General features: G+C 46.6%; 1 protein-coding gene across 3 annotated transcripts in view; it reads right to left on the bottom strand.

Moving 5' to 3' along the window:
- Positions 1-16,776, bottom strand: part of Ada2a (Transcriptional adapter 2A) — a 189,186-nt gene that overhangs the window by 133,002 nt on the left and 39,408 nt on the right. For 2 of the 3 annotated variants that reach the window (XM_070534632.1, XM_070534630.1), the window contains exon 4: positions 13,988-14,047. The exons of the other annotated variant lie outside the window; for it this stretch is intronic. In XM_070534632.1, the coding sequence (XP_070390733.1) occupies positions 13,988-14,047 (60 nt within the window). The remainder of the gene's footprint in view (positions 1-13,987; positions 14,048-16,776) is intronic. 3 annotated transcript variants of the gene reach the window in all.

Genomic DNA, 16,776 nt, shown 5'->3' with positions numbered 1-16,776 from the left:
GATCTTCACAAGCGTCATGCGCAAAGAGCCAGCACAAGCTCTGCTGGAAACCCAACAGCAACTGCCCAATGAGACCCTTGCCATCTTCATGGAAGAAATGACCCGTCTTTTCCACCATGCTGACCCGGAAATGTGTGAGGAGAAAGTCTGCTTCCTGATGTGTAAAGCAAGAACTTTTTGCCAGATTGATCCGATACCCATTGAATACCATAGTTGAGCTTTTGACAGAGGCAACGACGATTGAGAAAACTCTGGAAATGTGCACTAAGCAATATAACCACCAAGTGCTCATGCTGCAGTGGGAAATCCAAGCACTGGGCTCTAATGACCTGCAAGAGACCATCAGGGCCATTGTGCAAAAAAAAACTGCACAAGATGTTACCTTCGTCATAGCCTCAGGTGGCTTCGGTCACTGAGACACTCTCAAGAAAAATTACCCCTTTGGGTCGTATCTTGCTACACAACAATAATTGTAAAATGTTTTGTCCGCATTTCCTTGTTTTAACGCTGCAAGTCTGGTGCTTCCAAGTCATGAATGGCATGCACATTGTCAGCATGACAGAGCATTCTCGACAGGAAAGTAGCAGGCGTAGCGTTTTCAAGAAAGGAAACGCAAGCATGACAGATAACAATTATTGTTGTGTGGCAAGACACGACTCAAAGGGTGTAATTTTGCTTAACAGTGCACGGAACTTCGACGGTCACTGGAGGTTTCTGAAGTGCAGCCCGAATCGCCACTTCTCGTGCTGCAAGCAATGACCTTTGCCACTGTTCCCCACCGTCAAGGTACTCTCTGCGCCCGCACCAGGGTCCCGTAATGTCGCAGCTGCGTTTCCATCGCTGCCAGCTCGCCCACCCTTCGCCCAGCACAACTACCCGAAGAAGGCAGACGTATGGTACGCTCCAGACCACCGTCTGCTCTGCTATCACTGTGGAGAAGCCGATCATGTCTACCACCGAGGCCTGTGCCGCAACTTGTGACTGCGAGGGTTCGCCTTCAATGTGCTGCATCCACAGCTTGGCGAGTGACCACGTGACATCGTCAATTGCATCGCCGCAACACAGTGGAGACCGTGACGTCCTCCCTGTTCACCTTCACCAGGACGCTACCTGTTGCCACAGCGGCGACCAACCTCTTGGCCGGTCCATAAGCCCATATCTGAAAAACCAAAAGCAGCCACAAATGGAGGTGCGGTTGCTGTTCGTCAAAATGCCAAAGATCCTCCGCTGCTGCCGATGACACTTCAACATCCTACTCAACGACGTAGCCACAACATGCCGCCATCAAGACGAAGCCTCGAAGCCAAGACTATGGCACCTACAGAATACCTGATGATGAGACATAACAACAACAGCACCATGGGACGCAGCTCTGATCCAATTCCACGACCTAACTGTAACGAAAGACAAATAAAGAACCACCCACCTCAACATGCTCTCGACGGCCACGCAGTCACCGCTTTAGTGGACACAGGAACCGACTACTCCATTTTAAGAGCTCATTTGTTATTAGCTTGCCACTAGCTGCATTAAAAACAGGGAAGTCTAAACACAACAGTAGTCCTTGCTGGACAAGGTTAATGACAGGGTCAGACGAAAGGAAAATCTGCTATAAATCATTTAGTAGCCTAATTAAGAATCACTATTTACCTTTGTAAGTATTACTGTTAGGCCACCAATGCCAATTAGCTTTTCCTACCTCTAATTTTACCTCCACTCCCACGGTGAGTGAACGCCTTTGAAATGAGTGAGTGTGAGTGCGTCCACTCATGAATGAGTGTGCCGACCATACCGCTCACATTCGTGTATATTCACAACGAAGCTTCCAATTTAGCACCTGTTACATCAGGAGTGCGCAAAAGCAGTGCTTCAGTCCCAGTTGCTGCACGATACCACTATGTCCGTGCGCAGTGAGTGCACTCATGAGTGAGTGTGCCGACCTATGCCACTCACAATTCGTGTATACAGTCGACTCCCGTTAATACGAAGTTCACGGGGACCGCAAAAAACTTCGAATTAAACGAACTTCCAATTAAGCACAAAACACAAAAAACAGCACTTTATTTGTGGAGAAATCGAGTATTTTCTCTAAGAAAAATAGTTGGTCATCTTGCTTTGCTTCTTCTTGCCGAATCGCGCTGGTGAAACCAAGTTCTGCAGGCTGTAGATGTGGCGGAACGCTTCCTCTGTGTTACCTTCAACGGCAAAGAAGCGCTCCGCGAGAGCAAGGCTCGCAGCTACATCGGCAGCCTTAGGTTGCGGCTCGCCTATAACGTCATCATCGCTTTCCTGGATCGCTTCCTGGGGCCGAATAATCTCTACAATTTCGCTATCCATCAGCGCACCGCACGTTTCGACCGCCTTGTCTACAGCGACGTAATCTTCAAAATTGACGTCCCCGAGAGCATCACCAAAATCAGTGCCGTCAAGCTCGCTTGTTGACGCGTCCTCCGCTGAAATTTCAAAGGCATCCTCCGAAGAAGCTGCCACAAAACCGCAAGCCCTGAAGCAGTTTGCGATTGTTTCTTGCTTCACACGATCCCATGCTTGCGCCAACATGTGGATGGCACTAAGCAGGTTCACCTCGTACTTTGTGGAGCTATCCATACACAAAATCATGCGCTCGAGGAGGTGCCGCCTGTACAGGACTTTAACATTCTTGATGATGCCTTGGTCCATTGGCTGCAAAACAGCCGTTGTGTTTGCAGGCAAAAATGTGAGGCGTATTGCACTCAAGGCTGGCACATTCACGTGAGCACTGCAGTGATCGAAAAGGAACAACACCTTGCGGTTCGAAGCAGCAAACCTGCGGCCCAATTTGCTTATACAGCTCTTGAAGATTTCGGCCGTCATCCACGCTTTTTTGTTCGCCTCATAGTCCACAGGCAGCGTCTTCACGGCTTTAAAACATCGCGGCTTCGCGGCTTTCCCGATCACAAGTAACCGACATCGTTCCGTGCCAGTCATGTTTGCCGCGATCAGCACAGACACTCTCTCCTTGCTGCGTTTGCCCCCAGCACAGTCGTCGTCCTTGAATGTCAGGGTCTTCTCTGGTAGAGCCGATAGAAGAGTGCAGTCTTCATCTGCATTGAAGATGTCTTCCGGTCTGTATTCGGCGAGATATTCACGCAGCTTTCCGTCCTTCCACATGGCGCACGTTTCCTGGTTAACGGACGCCTTTTCACCACACACGCTCTTGAAAACCAGGTCATGGCGATCTTTAAAGCGCGTCAGCCATCCATCTCACGAAACGAAGTCATCGATCCCCAACATTGCTGCAAGCGTTCGGGCTTTCATCGCAACGATGTCTCCGCTGAGAGGAAGTTTGTTGCTCCTGGCCTCCCTAATCCAAACCAGCAGAGCCTTCTCCAACGTTGGGTAAGCGCCGGTGCGCATTCACTTCCGAGAAGTCTTGAACTTGTCGTTCTCAAATGCATCAATTATTGTGCGCTTGTTCTTGATGTAGTTTGAGAGCGTGTTCGGCTTGATCCCGTACTTCCGCGCTATGTCTTGTTTGGCGGCACCTCCCTTCTAAACTTCCTTCAAGACCTCAACTTTCGTTGCCAGGTCAAGCGTGCGATAAGAGCCACGGTTTGCCATGGCTATAAACTGCGCGTCTAGGTACAGTCAATTCCGAATCACCCGTGGAACAACTTAGCCTACGAGCTACCCGCAAAAGGCGCTCAACGGCGATGAGGACTTCGAATTATCGAGCGATTTCTTCTATAGGATTACATGCAAAACTGACGGGACCAGCACTTCACTTCTAATTAACCGAAAATTCCAATTAAACGGCTTCTAATTATCGGGAGTCGACTGTATTCACAACGAAGCTTCCAATCTAGCACCTGTTACATCAGGAATGTGCCAAGGCAGTGCTTCAGTCCCAGTTCTATATTTAACCCTTTCACGGTGAATGACTTAAATATACGGCGCTACGAACAAGTAAAAAATGGTCAATGCCGTATATTTATGGTGTCGTCTGTCCGTTTAAAAAGCACGCCAATTTCCTAGTTTTTGCTTTCCTGGCATGTGCTGCAACTGTGTGGGAATACAGACAATTTTTTTCTTGTGCCTCCTTTCTCAGTTTTCGTAGCATGGTTTGTTTTAGAGCTAGGTTGCTCTGGCGCATCGATATACTACCGCTCGTGCATTGGCGCATGCACTGTTGGATGTGGAGGACAATCCCAATTGCTGTCTCCCAGATATTGGCCCTTGGCGTTGGGTGCGGGAGTTGGCCAAGATTGAGGAGGACATTGAATTGAAAAACTGGAGGTTCATTCACATTATTTAGAGTGAGAGTACAAAGAAATTAACAGTCATAAAGTCATTACGGGCCGGCAGCAACTCGGATGCTGCGGCCCGTGGCAAGAAGCTCGAAAGAGATGAATGAAGGAATGCTCTCTTGCTGCTCCTGGTCTCTGGCTTTTAACCCTTTCGGTGTTTTGAAGTCACAACACGTTCGGCCAAACGGTGAGCCTGCTCAGGTGGCGTCATTTTCGGCCAATGGTAGGCGCCCGTGCGATTGCAGGGTGTCTACCAAGTTGACATTTCCAAATTCCCTGAGTTTTCCAGGTTTTCCCTGAGCACCTTTGCGAAATTCCCTGAATGAGCCAGAACTTTGTTTTATGTCAAGACAGGCTGACACCACGTTGCCCGATGCTGTCACTCTCTAGTAAGCATGATGAAACAAAAAAATGACTTAATCCAGTTTGAATAGTAAGGAGTAATATCAATTTATTTAAAAAGAAAACAGAAGGAAGGTGTTATTAAAATGCACAGCGAAAGAAATGGTAAAGCCCAATCCAAACTGAGTCGAACATTTTCAAATACGAATGAAAAGGAGATGCATACATAAGTAAATATTTTTTAATATCAGCTATTTCTATCAACTGATAGCAAGCTTATCTGTATGAGGTCCTGAACTTTGTCACAACTAAGGTTCTCTCTCAGCAGCTGGGAAGTCAACCTCAACTGTCCTGACATACTCTCAGCCCGTACACAACATCTCAGTGTTGGGTTTCACTGCTTAAACAATTTATTTTGGTTTGGATGAGGGACACCTGTGTCTCAGCGTCAGCCAACACTTAGTTTTTTTGCTCAAGCTCCTCCAAAAAGGCGGCGGCACCCTTTCTTTCCCGTTAATTCCTCAGTGCGTCGGTCCTTTCTCTTCTCATCCTCCTTCTACCACGCTTTCACCACATGGATCATCTGAAGCATCCTCTTGGTCAGTTGTACAGTCAACATTTGATTTTTCGGACTTCCGAGGGGCCGCAAAAAAAATTGAAAAAAAAAAACGGGCAGTCTGAAATGAAAAAAAAAATTAATGCATGTCTTTAACTGCCTTTAAGGGCTAAAATTACCACAGGCACGTCTGAAAAAGCTCTGAAGGCCTGCCATTATGCTTATTAGGCATATCAGGGCTTGTACTGTGACAGGAGACGGGGTGCACGCATGTGTAATTAAGGCACACATACTGTGTCCCGTGACAATTGTCCCCTAGCAACAAAAGCGAACACGGTATACACGGACGCCGCGGTGTATCCTCGAGAACGACGGGAAACACAACAAAGAGTTGCCGCGGCAGTAATAGACTCGGACTATAGGGAAATCACTTGCGCGTCGGCACGGGATTGTACGGTAACCGAGGGAGAGGAAATGGCTGTTGCTCTAGCAGCTGTGGAGGGCTACCGCACAAATAGATCCCTTATAATTCTAACCGACTCCAAGGAAGCATGCCGAAACTACATTAATGGCAGAATCGGTCAAAAAGCGCTCCAAATCTTCCTCCGCGCTGGCCAACAGAATAAACGCATCAGACACACTATCTTTTGGGTACCTGGGCACACTGAAATTGAGGGCAACCAAAGGGTTGATAGGATCGCTCACGAGCATGCAAACCGAGCGGACCTAAATAGAGATCCTGAGGATTTCATGACAGTGATCCCAACGTACTCTGACATACTAAATTACCATAGAGGGACGAGAATCAGATATCCCCCGCCCCACAATACACTCACTCAACAACAGGCAGTTTACTGGCGAAAGCTGCAGACAGGAACTTTCCCAAATTTACATATACTTTGCAAAATGTTCCCAAGTCAATACAGGGACACATGCCCGTGGTGTGGTGCAATACCCACACTTTATCACATCACATGGGAGTGCAATACAAATAAGGAATTCCACAAAATAGAAAATCCGAGTGCGGAGCAGTGGGAAAGCATGCTCTCCAGCGGCGACCCTAGCCTCCAACGGAAGCTGGTGGATCATGCCCGACGAGCAGCCACGCTCAGTGGTGCCCTGGAATAGGGGCGCCAACCATGCAGGCCGGAGATCTTCATCAACCAATAGAAGATCAAGACATCCGGCACGACCGCTGAATTACTCTTTCTAGAGTAATAAAGTTTACTTCCTCCTCCTCCTCCCCTTCCCATGCTTGTTATGCTTCACCGCCTAACAGTAGTGTGCTGAGGCGAAGCTAACTTTCGGAAACTGGCATTACGCAACGCGCTGTGCTCTGCGAGCTTCAAAGCCAATCGCGAGGATTACAAAGGCGGAGTCGGTGCCATTGGTGATAGCGGCGAATTCTTTCAATGAACAAAACAGCACCGCACGGCAAGAAGCTTAATAGCGAACATAGAAGCAGCTAGGCCTAACGTTGCCGCGGTGGTGGTTACGGCTGCCAGCGGATCTGCCTGCGAGAGTGCCGGTTCGAGGCAGCGAGATAATCAAAATAGCGGCGGTGGCGGCTTTGATTAATGCCATTTCAGACCTGCAGTCAGGGCGATATACATTGACTATATGGAGTACGTGGTGGTGCCGCAAAACCGTGCAAATTATCGGACATGTCCCAAAAATCGGGCGTCTAGAAAATCGGTCGTTAACTACTCTGGCAATACATCGTGCCGATGACACGGCGTCAAGGACGATTCGTTGCGATTCCTCTGTTACTGGAGCCAGCATTAACACGACTTTCGTTCCCTTTCAATAAAGTTACAGCTAATTTTCCCTGATGGAAGCACAAATTCCCTGAGTTTTCCCTGAGTTTTTCCAGACTGTTCAAATTCCCTGAGAATTCCAGGTTTTCCCGGTTTTCCCGGTTGGTAGACACCCTGGATTGTGTCACACCCGGCGCAGAGGGTCGCTCCTTGGGCCCCAGTTGTCCGGGGGCTTACTTCTCTCTGCGGTATTGCCTTCCTGGCTTGCAACTGCCTTCACAAAGGTGGATGGGGGAGATTGCTGCCAGGGCTTCACGGTGAATTACAGCCGTCTTGCCTTGGGACCCACGTTAGCTGGAACTGTGCCAGGCTCCCACTACACTTTCGGGAAGAGTCAAGCAGAGAATAGCTCCACCTGTGGCGCACGAGGTGGAGGACGCCAACTCGTTTGCACATGCCGCACCTCGGGAAAGGGGTAGATGTGCTTCAGCGCTCCTTAACCCTTTAAGGCGCCTTGTACACAATTGTGTACACTGTACGTCTGGTGTTCTTTTCGCGTTTAGGGCGCGCAATTTTTTATTAGGTTGGCTTTAGCGCATTCCCAAACTTTAAACTGACAACTATGTACATTTTGGGCGCCATCTGATGCATTTCGGTGAAGATGTTCATATCAAAACAAGAAATGGCGGACGCCGGAGCAGCAAAGAGCGGTGAGTCAAGTTCTTATTTTTTTAGAGCCGCTTTTTTTTATTGTGCCAAGCGAAAAAAATTAGACACGCTTGTGCATCATATGAAGTACCGAGGAGTGATAATTTCATCCATTCTGGGTAGGTGACCGAACGCTAACGCTTGCACGCGCATGTGTACACGATTGTGTACAAAGCGCCGTGGTCGCTGCAGAAATGAAGAACGCTGAGAGTTGCTTTAATTTTCTTTCCAGGTTTTTTGGCCATTCGTCGTTCTTCTTTCTACAATGCAAACAAGCATAAGAAAACCCAAAAGTCAGCTGAAAGGCTTTTGGAGCTCATTGCTGATTAACGTTTCAGACGTCGGGGAAAGTTACGAAGATGAGTTCACGTGTGAAGCGACCGACGCCGGCGTTGCAGCTGCGTTCACCAACTTCACAGAAGAGGAAGATGCTGCTGCAGGAGAAACGCAAGCTGAAGAAGTGGACATTGAGGGTGCTTTTTCCTTCTGTGGTCCTGGGTATCTGCAATTCTTGGCTGGACTACCTCCGCGACAATCAAACGCTGCCTAGAGCTAAACTCCTATATTTGATGAATTTTCGCTTGCAAGTTGCCGAAGCATTATTTAGTCGGTATTACCCGAGAAAAAGCATGGAAGGCCTTCTCTTGCAGAGATCTAAGCACCACAACCAAAGATAGGGCAAAAAAGCAAGCATATCTCTTCCTTGCACCGACGCGCACTACGACTCCTTTGACCATTTGCCCGAATCCCGCGACCAGAAGGTGCGAATGAGGTGCAAGCTCGAGAAGTACACAGGAGGCGCCCAGATATTCTGCATAAAATGCGCCGTGCCACTGTGCCTGACGAAAGAGAGAAACTGCTTCCTCGCATTCCACAAGTGAATTTTCTGACCACTGAGGCGCTGTGTACACAATTGTGTACGATGTCGCAAATAATAAAGTTTTATGATAACTTTCAAGAATTCGATGGTTTTGTCTTTCTTAGGTCCCAAAAAGAATGTTTATATATTAAAAAAAATTTTTTCTATGCATAATTGCAAGTGGCGCCTGAAAGGGTTAATTGGCTGTGGCGCGATTCGATGTGGTCTGGTGAACTCGAAGGAAGCTCAGGAACATGTCCCGTATCTAACAGCAGGGGCGGGCGGGGGTGTGGGTTTTGTTTCGTGGGCGGTTTCAGCTTCTTGCACTCGCAGAACTGATCGCTATCTCATTACTAATCACTCAAAGGGCAGCCACTTGTTTCTCCCTCGTTTGGTGCTCACAGAGGTGAGCATAGGAAGGATGCTGCCGTGTATGCGTTCCCTTTTCATTTTTTTTTTTTTCTTGGGAGACTCGTGATAAGATGAAGATTAGCGGAAGTTTGTCACTGGATTCTGCTCAATATAAGCATGAAGCGCAAGTCCACGATCGACTTGTTCCGAGATGCTACAGGATGCTTGGATGGCTGTACTGGCAAGTACGATCGCCAATTGCTTCCGGCATGCCTTATTTGGCATCAGCAGCGGCGGTTACAGCGAAGATCTTGGTGCTGCCGCTAATGAGGGTGCCACAGGCAACCACACCCTAGCGTCGTGGGACGCTCTCCTTGACGCCGGTGTTCTGTGCGACTGCGACACCTTCTGCACGTACGTCAATGCCGATGCTGGCGCGGTGACAACGAAAGAGCTAACAAGGTGGAAATTGTGCACGCAGTGAGTGACGAATGTGTTGACAACAGTTTGGAGCCTAATATCGGTGAAAAAGAAGTGCCGACGCCTGCACAAGCTCTCAGTATGGCAAACCTGCTGCGCCGCTTCTTTGGCGCTCATGATGACAGCGAGGACGGACTTGAAATAGCTGCTGCAGCTGAAAAAGCCATCATTCGAATCAAGATGTGGCAATTTCTTGATGTTTTTTTATCGCTTGTTTTTTTTTTTATGGGCGTCAACCGTTTTCTTTTTCGTGTGGCGGGCTGCTGTGAGATTTGGTGGCAAGTACCTCCTCTCTTGCTTGCTAATTGTGGATAGAAATGGATAGTGGTGATAACGAACTAATGGTTATGACGAAGTAATTATTGTCGACCCCCCTTACTTCATTATAATGAGGTTTTACTGTACATGCTGAGCACTAAAGCAACACTTCTTTCTGAGAAAATCCCTTCATCTCGCGCCCACAAATACAGATCTGCTGGCCTACAATATGCTTGTTCAACAAGTGCTGGAGTGCGTCAATATTGTTGGGTTTCTGTACACAAAAGGACTCATTGCAAGAATGGAGGGATTGCAAAGGAAAGTAATAAGGTTCATTTATAATAAATACAAGTTAATGTATTCATCAATTAAACTATTAAAAAAAGATGGTTTATTAACACTGCAAAGTAGGGCAAAACTAGCACGACTGAAGTTTTTGTTTCAATTTAATCATGGTGACAAACATTGACACATCAGTACTAAGTTTTTCTAATTCTTCTAGGTCAACACGCCATAAGCACTCTCGAACACCTAATGAATACACCTTTAACTAAAATTGCTTTAAGGGGGTATGGTAGGGTGCATGAACTATCTTGGTTTCAGCTTTATATCTCAACAACTGTTCTATATATTAGCGTGAAATTCTGCACGCTCAATAGCAATAGTGTTGGCCTTAATCGGCGCAATTTTTTACTGCAGGCCTTTTTTATTTTTTGTGTATTTGAGAACCAAACTTTAAGCTATGATGTAAAATAAAATGTACCTTTCCTCAGAAACAAAAAACAGCATGACCGTGAAATTTCGCACAATAATTCTGTATAATAGTGGGTTTAACTGGAACCTTTAAAAAATGCTTTGCTACATTTACGTCACAAGAAAAAAAATATTGCCGTCACACATCTCGTACCATGGAGGGTCTTTCTAATAATCTTTTCTTTTGTTTTAGTTATACCTGAGTGATTTTTTCACACATTTAGGTTCAGATTACTTGCAAGGGATGTCAGTATATTCTGGGAGAATTTCAGCGTAATGGGCTGTATAGTTTTCCAGAAAAGGTACATCAAGTTTTGAAAATTTTGAAAAAAGTGATTTTGAGAAAAACGCATTTTTATGTTTGCACCTTCACTATAACCGTTCAACATGCACCAGCAGAGTACAGAAACTTTCTGGCTTTCTTGGGGTCTTCCCCAAAGCCTTTCTTCATGTTTACGTAAACGTAAACATGAAGCAAACATAATTACGTAAACACTGAAAAAATGACGGAAAACAACATGTAAACAAACCCTCGCGTCTATGACGTTTAAATACCAGGCGGCGCGCTTTTTGGCGCCATTTTTAAATGGCTTAGAGCGCTCCTACGCACTCGCTGCTGCACTGTTTTGCTCCCCACAGTGTGTATTATTTTTTATTGATGAAATCAAAAAATCAGTTTTTTGGTCGATTTGCCCTACTATACCCGCTTAAATATTCGTATTTCCTTAAAAAAAATTAGAGAACGGTATGAACTTAAGTCTTTCCATTACTAAAGCATTATTTTTAAATAACTTCCTAACCTCAAGCAGCCGCCAACTTCAACAACATTCGCTCGGAGCTTGCCCCTCGTTGACCAACCAGGAGGGAACAGCAGGTAGACAAGAAGATGTAAAACAAACTGGTTGAATACATTGCTACGGGCGAGCCAACATCGAGCAACAGAGCAACGTAGTGCATAACAACAACTATAAAAGCTAGAAGCAGAGTTCTTATCTACAGTGCAGCACGCTCCCTCTTTATATACTATTTGGAGTTCTGTCTTCACAGCACTGGAGTCTGGAACAAACTATGCCAATGCATCTTTATGCTTTTAAGGATGCATTGGCATGATTTGTGTACTTTCGTTCAGATACACAAAGCATACACAGCGCGTGGCGTGCCGTGCATTCCTTGTGTGTCTGAATAAAGAAAAAAAAAGTTATAGTGTGTCGTAGCACACGCACATAAAAAAATAGGAATGCACCGGGCACAGGCAAGAGCAAAAAAAAGAAAACCCGGGGAAAAAAGGGGGGGGGGGGTAGCGAGCCGGACAAGTCGGTACAACAATAAAAACAAAAGGAAAAGAAGCTCTAAATGGAGAGGAGGTGCCACGCAGCTGCTGTTCCTGTTGCCATGACAATGTAAACAATGATGCCATGACAATGTGTGCCGCCACTTTGATAAAGTATCACCCGCCTGTAAGGGCCGTTACTGAGGGTTCCTTGGTGCTAGCATCGAAAAGAGTGGTCGCATTAACTTGACCAATGGGAGGCATGCGGAGATTCACACAGCAGTCCGGAACAAGAGACACGGTCTGGTCCAATCAGGAACGCAGTTGCAAGATCAGACCGTAAATGGGCACAACCGTCTACGCAAGCACCTGCAAGCACCCGGCGGCAACTTGTCACTACAGCAGACGGGAAGGGGTGAGTGTCCAAAGTAAATGCTGCTGGTACACCTACGCACGCACACAGCACTCAGGACTTTAGCGGTCATATCTCGCCGATTTGTCAGCACCTCTCTAAAGCAGAGGAGCATTACGCCTCGTGACCCTTTGGCACTGTCTGCAAAAGTCTTCACATGCCCGATTTTGAATGTCTCTGCGCGTTGTGCTCATGCGAACAGTTGCCACACAAGCGATGCGTAACATTAGCTATGGTGGAAATGAATGTACATGCAGAGCAGCTTCTGCGAACAATTTTTTTTAGAAACCTGTTTTGGGATTTTGGTTGGATAATCTGATTGCATCATGGCGCATCCTGTCATTGCATTTCCCGTTATTTCTATTTTTTGCTCAGACAAAGCTTATCATCATCATCATCATCATCATCATCATCATCATCACCATCATCATCATCAGCCTGGTTACGCCCATTGCAGGGCAAAGGCCTCTGATAATAATTTCATGCATTAATTCTGCTATTGTTTTAGTGTTATCCATTACATAAATTACTTGATTGTGCTTCTTTTGTATATATATGCATGCCCTCCCTGCAACTATTTCTTGTGCGATCAGCAGTACAATGAAGCCTCATTAAACCGTTGTTGGCCGGAGCTCAGGAAAAGTACATACTAAACGGTAGTACAGCTTAATTGGAAGTGTGAGATCGCCCACTTACCTGTCAAAAATGGAACTGGAGAGAGTGCAATGAAAGGGCAAAAACACATGCAGTATTTATTCATTTCACGTGAAACAAGTGCTATTTCCGTTTGATGCTGCCATGTACTAGCAGCGACGACAGCGGCCTCAAACTCCCTTAAGCTGCAAGGCAACTTTTCTGCCAGACCCCTCTTCTCAGCAAACACCCGCACGAAGCTGACGTAACATGCAACTTCTTCCACTGTCGGGCCTAAATTGCCAGTGCTGTTGCTTTCCGTGTCGTCATCGCTGTCGTTAGGCGACACTTTGGTAGTAAAGAGGCAACGATGGCAAAAAGTCAAGCCTCGAAAAGTTGAGCCTCGCAGTCAACATCTTTTCGCAGTCCCAGCAGCACTTCCAAGCATCTCCTCCTCCACATTCCAAATGCCCCACACCGTAGTCAATGGTAAATCTTTCACATGCCCGCGCTGACCTTGTGCCATGTTCTATAGCACGAATGATGTCCAATTTTTCTTTTATGCTGAGCACCCGATTTTTGTTCCGAGCTTAGGCATGACACGAGTCCTAGCTTGCACGATGTCACGACACAGGCCCCCACTAGCCAGCCACAACCACAGAATACGCCACTACAGTGTACTAGAAGTACAGTCAGCGCCTATGCTTGGTGCGTACTTGTCAAGTGACAATAGTTGGATGACCATATCACGGCCATTTTAGCAGATGCTGTAGGTATAGACATACTAATTATGGCATGAAACCTCAATTTCTCAGCAGTACAGAGACTAATGGCCCAGTAAAGAGGAGGTCAGACCAGCAAAGCTGACTGCACTCAATCCATGTTGGATCGCAGCAGAGGTCATGTGACAACGGCACCGAGCTGTGAGCAATGCCTGACCACCACTCGAGAATGCAATGAGGAAACCTGCTCCAGCATGGTTTTTAATTGGTCGTATTAAATGCTACATTGCATGCTTGAGGAATCCTCATACCATGATCATGGAGTTAAGCAAGATAAACAGGGGCATTAGCCCTTTTAGTAAAGTAGGCAACACAATACACTACCCATTGCTGCAAAGAGCCACCAATGAATGTTGCTACTTATGCACACACCTCAGTTGCCACAGTGTGCATCACACAGGAGCCACATGCGTCTTTTAAGTGTTGACAGCTCAGGCAACATTAAGATACCTGGCACCTGAGCACACACAAAGGCAGGGTAACCGTTGAGTTATGCAAACATGGTTTTGCATACCACAGAGCAATGGAGAAGGGCCTCACCTCTGTAGGGCACTGGAGCAAGCTGGCAGCTGTCCACATAGCTCGGTTCAGGCGCGATGCCTGGGGCAAAAGTGCAGAGTTAACACACTGCAATACTACCATAAAGAAATTTGCAGGACACAGGTAGCTGTGACTATGCTGGCTGATCTTGCACATTACTCCCACACGAAAAATCTAACAGAACCCACCTCACGATAAATGTCGACGTTACTGTGATTAGCAATGAAGCAACGTTTCGACACAACATATTGCAACTGCCTAAACGTGCCATGTATAAGACGTATATAGCACCTACGTGGTTGTCTCGTGTCTCCTTCCTTCGTCCGTTGTTTTATTTTGGCACTTTCATTGTAATCATACATAACCAACTCGCCCACCAGCTCAGTATAAGACGTGTATGCCGCCGGGATGCTTTCTTGCCCTACAGTCCCCCTGCATGGCATGTGTGTAAATACATATACAGACAAGATTGTGTGAATATTTATGACACGTGTTCGACTCCGCCCATGCCTTAAAACATTTTAATATGTCATCGTTGAAGGGTGGCACACAACCGGTGACCCAAGTTGCCGTCAAAAAGGTTTACGGAACCATGCCTAGTTTCACACACCCAGTGATCCATGTTGGGGAGAATGCAGTTCATTGAAGGGCAGGACATAAGTAGTGGCACATACCCAATAACAAAAGTTAGCGTGAAACATGTTTACAAATGCAATGCACAAATGCAATGTCATATACCTGTGACCCAAGTTGACCCGACATCGAACCCGGCGCCTTCATCACAGCAATACAGTGCTCTAACCACTAGACCATGAACTGCCCAAGTCGGTGGGAAACGGTTAGAGACACAGGCAGACAGACATCCAGACAGAGAGATCCTGAAAAGTGGGTCAAGTACCCTAATAATGCAAATTGCATTAAACTCTTCACAGCTACTGAAGAAATGCTAGTACTAGTGCAGTACAATTTTCCAAGAAACATCATTGTGTTCAGCAAGCCCCATTCAGTGGTTATGTATCCATTAGCAGACACTCTCAGGCCCTAAAAAAATTAGAAATATCTTGCATGAGTATTAAAACCTTCAAGAATGTGATATAGCAGATGCTTACCTGGATGGACTGCATACCAGTCCATCCAGCGACCAGGCTACCACTTAGCATTGATGGACTGGATACCACAGCAGCATGACTTAAATGGGTACGAATGCGAGCTAGGTGGTACGAGTCCATCGTTGAGAAACAGCACGAAATAAACCCCGACAAGGGAGGAAGACAGGAAAAGTGCTAACTGCCAACTACTTGGGTTTAGGGTGCTCAGCACAAATATACCTTTGAAAAGGGGCTTTTTGGGGAGGGGGAATTATCATGCACTTGCAGCCGCGCATGTGTCAAGTGATTAAAAGTGAACTCTTGAGAATGGAAGGAAAATGCGCTATCGGGATTTGAGGTGGAGATAGCTGAACTCTGTTGTCAGAAAGATCAATCGGAGGTGCGCTGACGCATGCATCACCTTTATACACTTCAAAAATCTCGTGCACCGTTCAATCTCTGTATCGGCGCAGAACTCATGTTTCCTGAAAAACTGGATAGCAGCCACCTTTTGCACAGCGGATGGCCAGATCACTCCCGCATTTTGTTTTCACATTAATAGAGTGCTCGCGCAGACAGTCGTTAAGGCAACGTCCCGATCGTCCTACATACGATCAGATGCACAATGTCGAGATCTTGTACCCGGCCTCGCTTTTGCACCGCACATAGCCGGTGTTGTGCTTGTTGACACAACACCTGTTTGTGGGCAGGTTTGCTAGCATTCACTTTTTTGGAGAGGAAGCTTAGCTTGTTGGGAGCCGAATGCACAATGCGCATTCCAGCACAACCTGCAGCTTTTTTAACACAGTGGGAAACACTGTGCACATACGGGATTACCACCAACTTGGAATTCTCAAGAGCTGGTGGGAAATGGTCCTCGGAGGTCCGGACCTCATGCAGGAGAGCACCAGTCAAGGCAGACAACAGGGATTCAGGAGAGCTAAACTTTTTAGTGCAAACTTTTCAATGTCAACTTTCTGGTGCGCTAGTCAATTTCAGTTTGTGTCTCAATTACAAATGAATGAAGTTTTTTTGGCGAGCCTGTGTTCTGTATGCTTTTGCTCTCAGGTGCACTATCAGCATCAAATGAAACACGAACAGCAGAGCGCATGGCTAAAGCATAACTGAAGGTATGGTACGCACCATCCAGTCATCACCACTGACAGAGACGTACATCCAGTTAGACAGCACTATGCAATGACTCAAGAGGCCACGAGATAGGGCTATAGCTGGGAGCACTATCGCCACATTAGTGGGGGCGGGCAGTCGGTGGCATACATTGAAATGTACATGGCGGTGCTTCACTCCAAGCGATTTGGGCCAATTGTTCGGTAAGGAAACATGCCGACTGCAGCGAACTGATGACATATTGCCCTCCAAATCCACATTTACGCAAAATGCACTTCTGTTTCAATACATCCGTGCTGCTTTTAGTAGGTGTTTGGCTTGCGTTCAGCCTATTCTGTTGGCCCTGCTGCTGTGCAACTCGACTTCATGCTATGCTTGCACTAGTTACGAAAACGATTAACTCCTTAAAATAGTCTTTTAATGTAGTACTCCTTAAAGTACTCCTTAAAGTTAAAGTAGCTATAGTCAGGTACAACTTTAGAAGGCAGCAGTATTTGCCCCTCAAAGGCAGACGCACATGAGCCTCCACCAATAGGTGCGTACTCTAGACTGAAGTCATGAGCCAGACAGCCA

This window comes from Dermacentor albipictus, chromosome 2 (genome assembly GCF_038994185.2).
Source record: "Dermacentor albipictus isolate Rhodes 1998 colony chromosome 2, USDA_Dalb.pri_finalv2, whole genome shotgun sequence".
Taxonomy (NCBI): domain Eukaryota; kingdom Metazoa; phylum Arthropoda; class Arachnida; order Ixodida; family Ixodidae; genus Dermacentor; species Dermacentor albipictus.
Note: the sequence above shows the minus strand (reverse complement) of the source record. Positions and strands in the feature narration are given on the sequence as shown.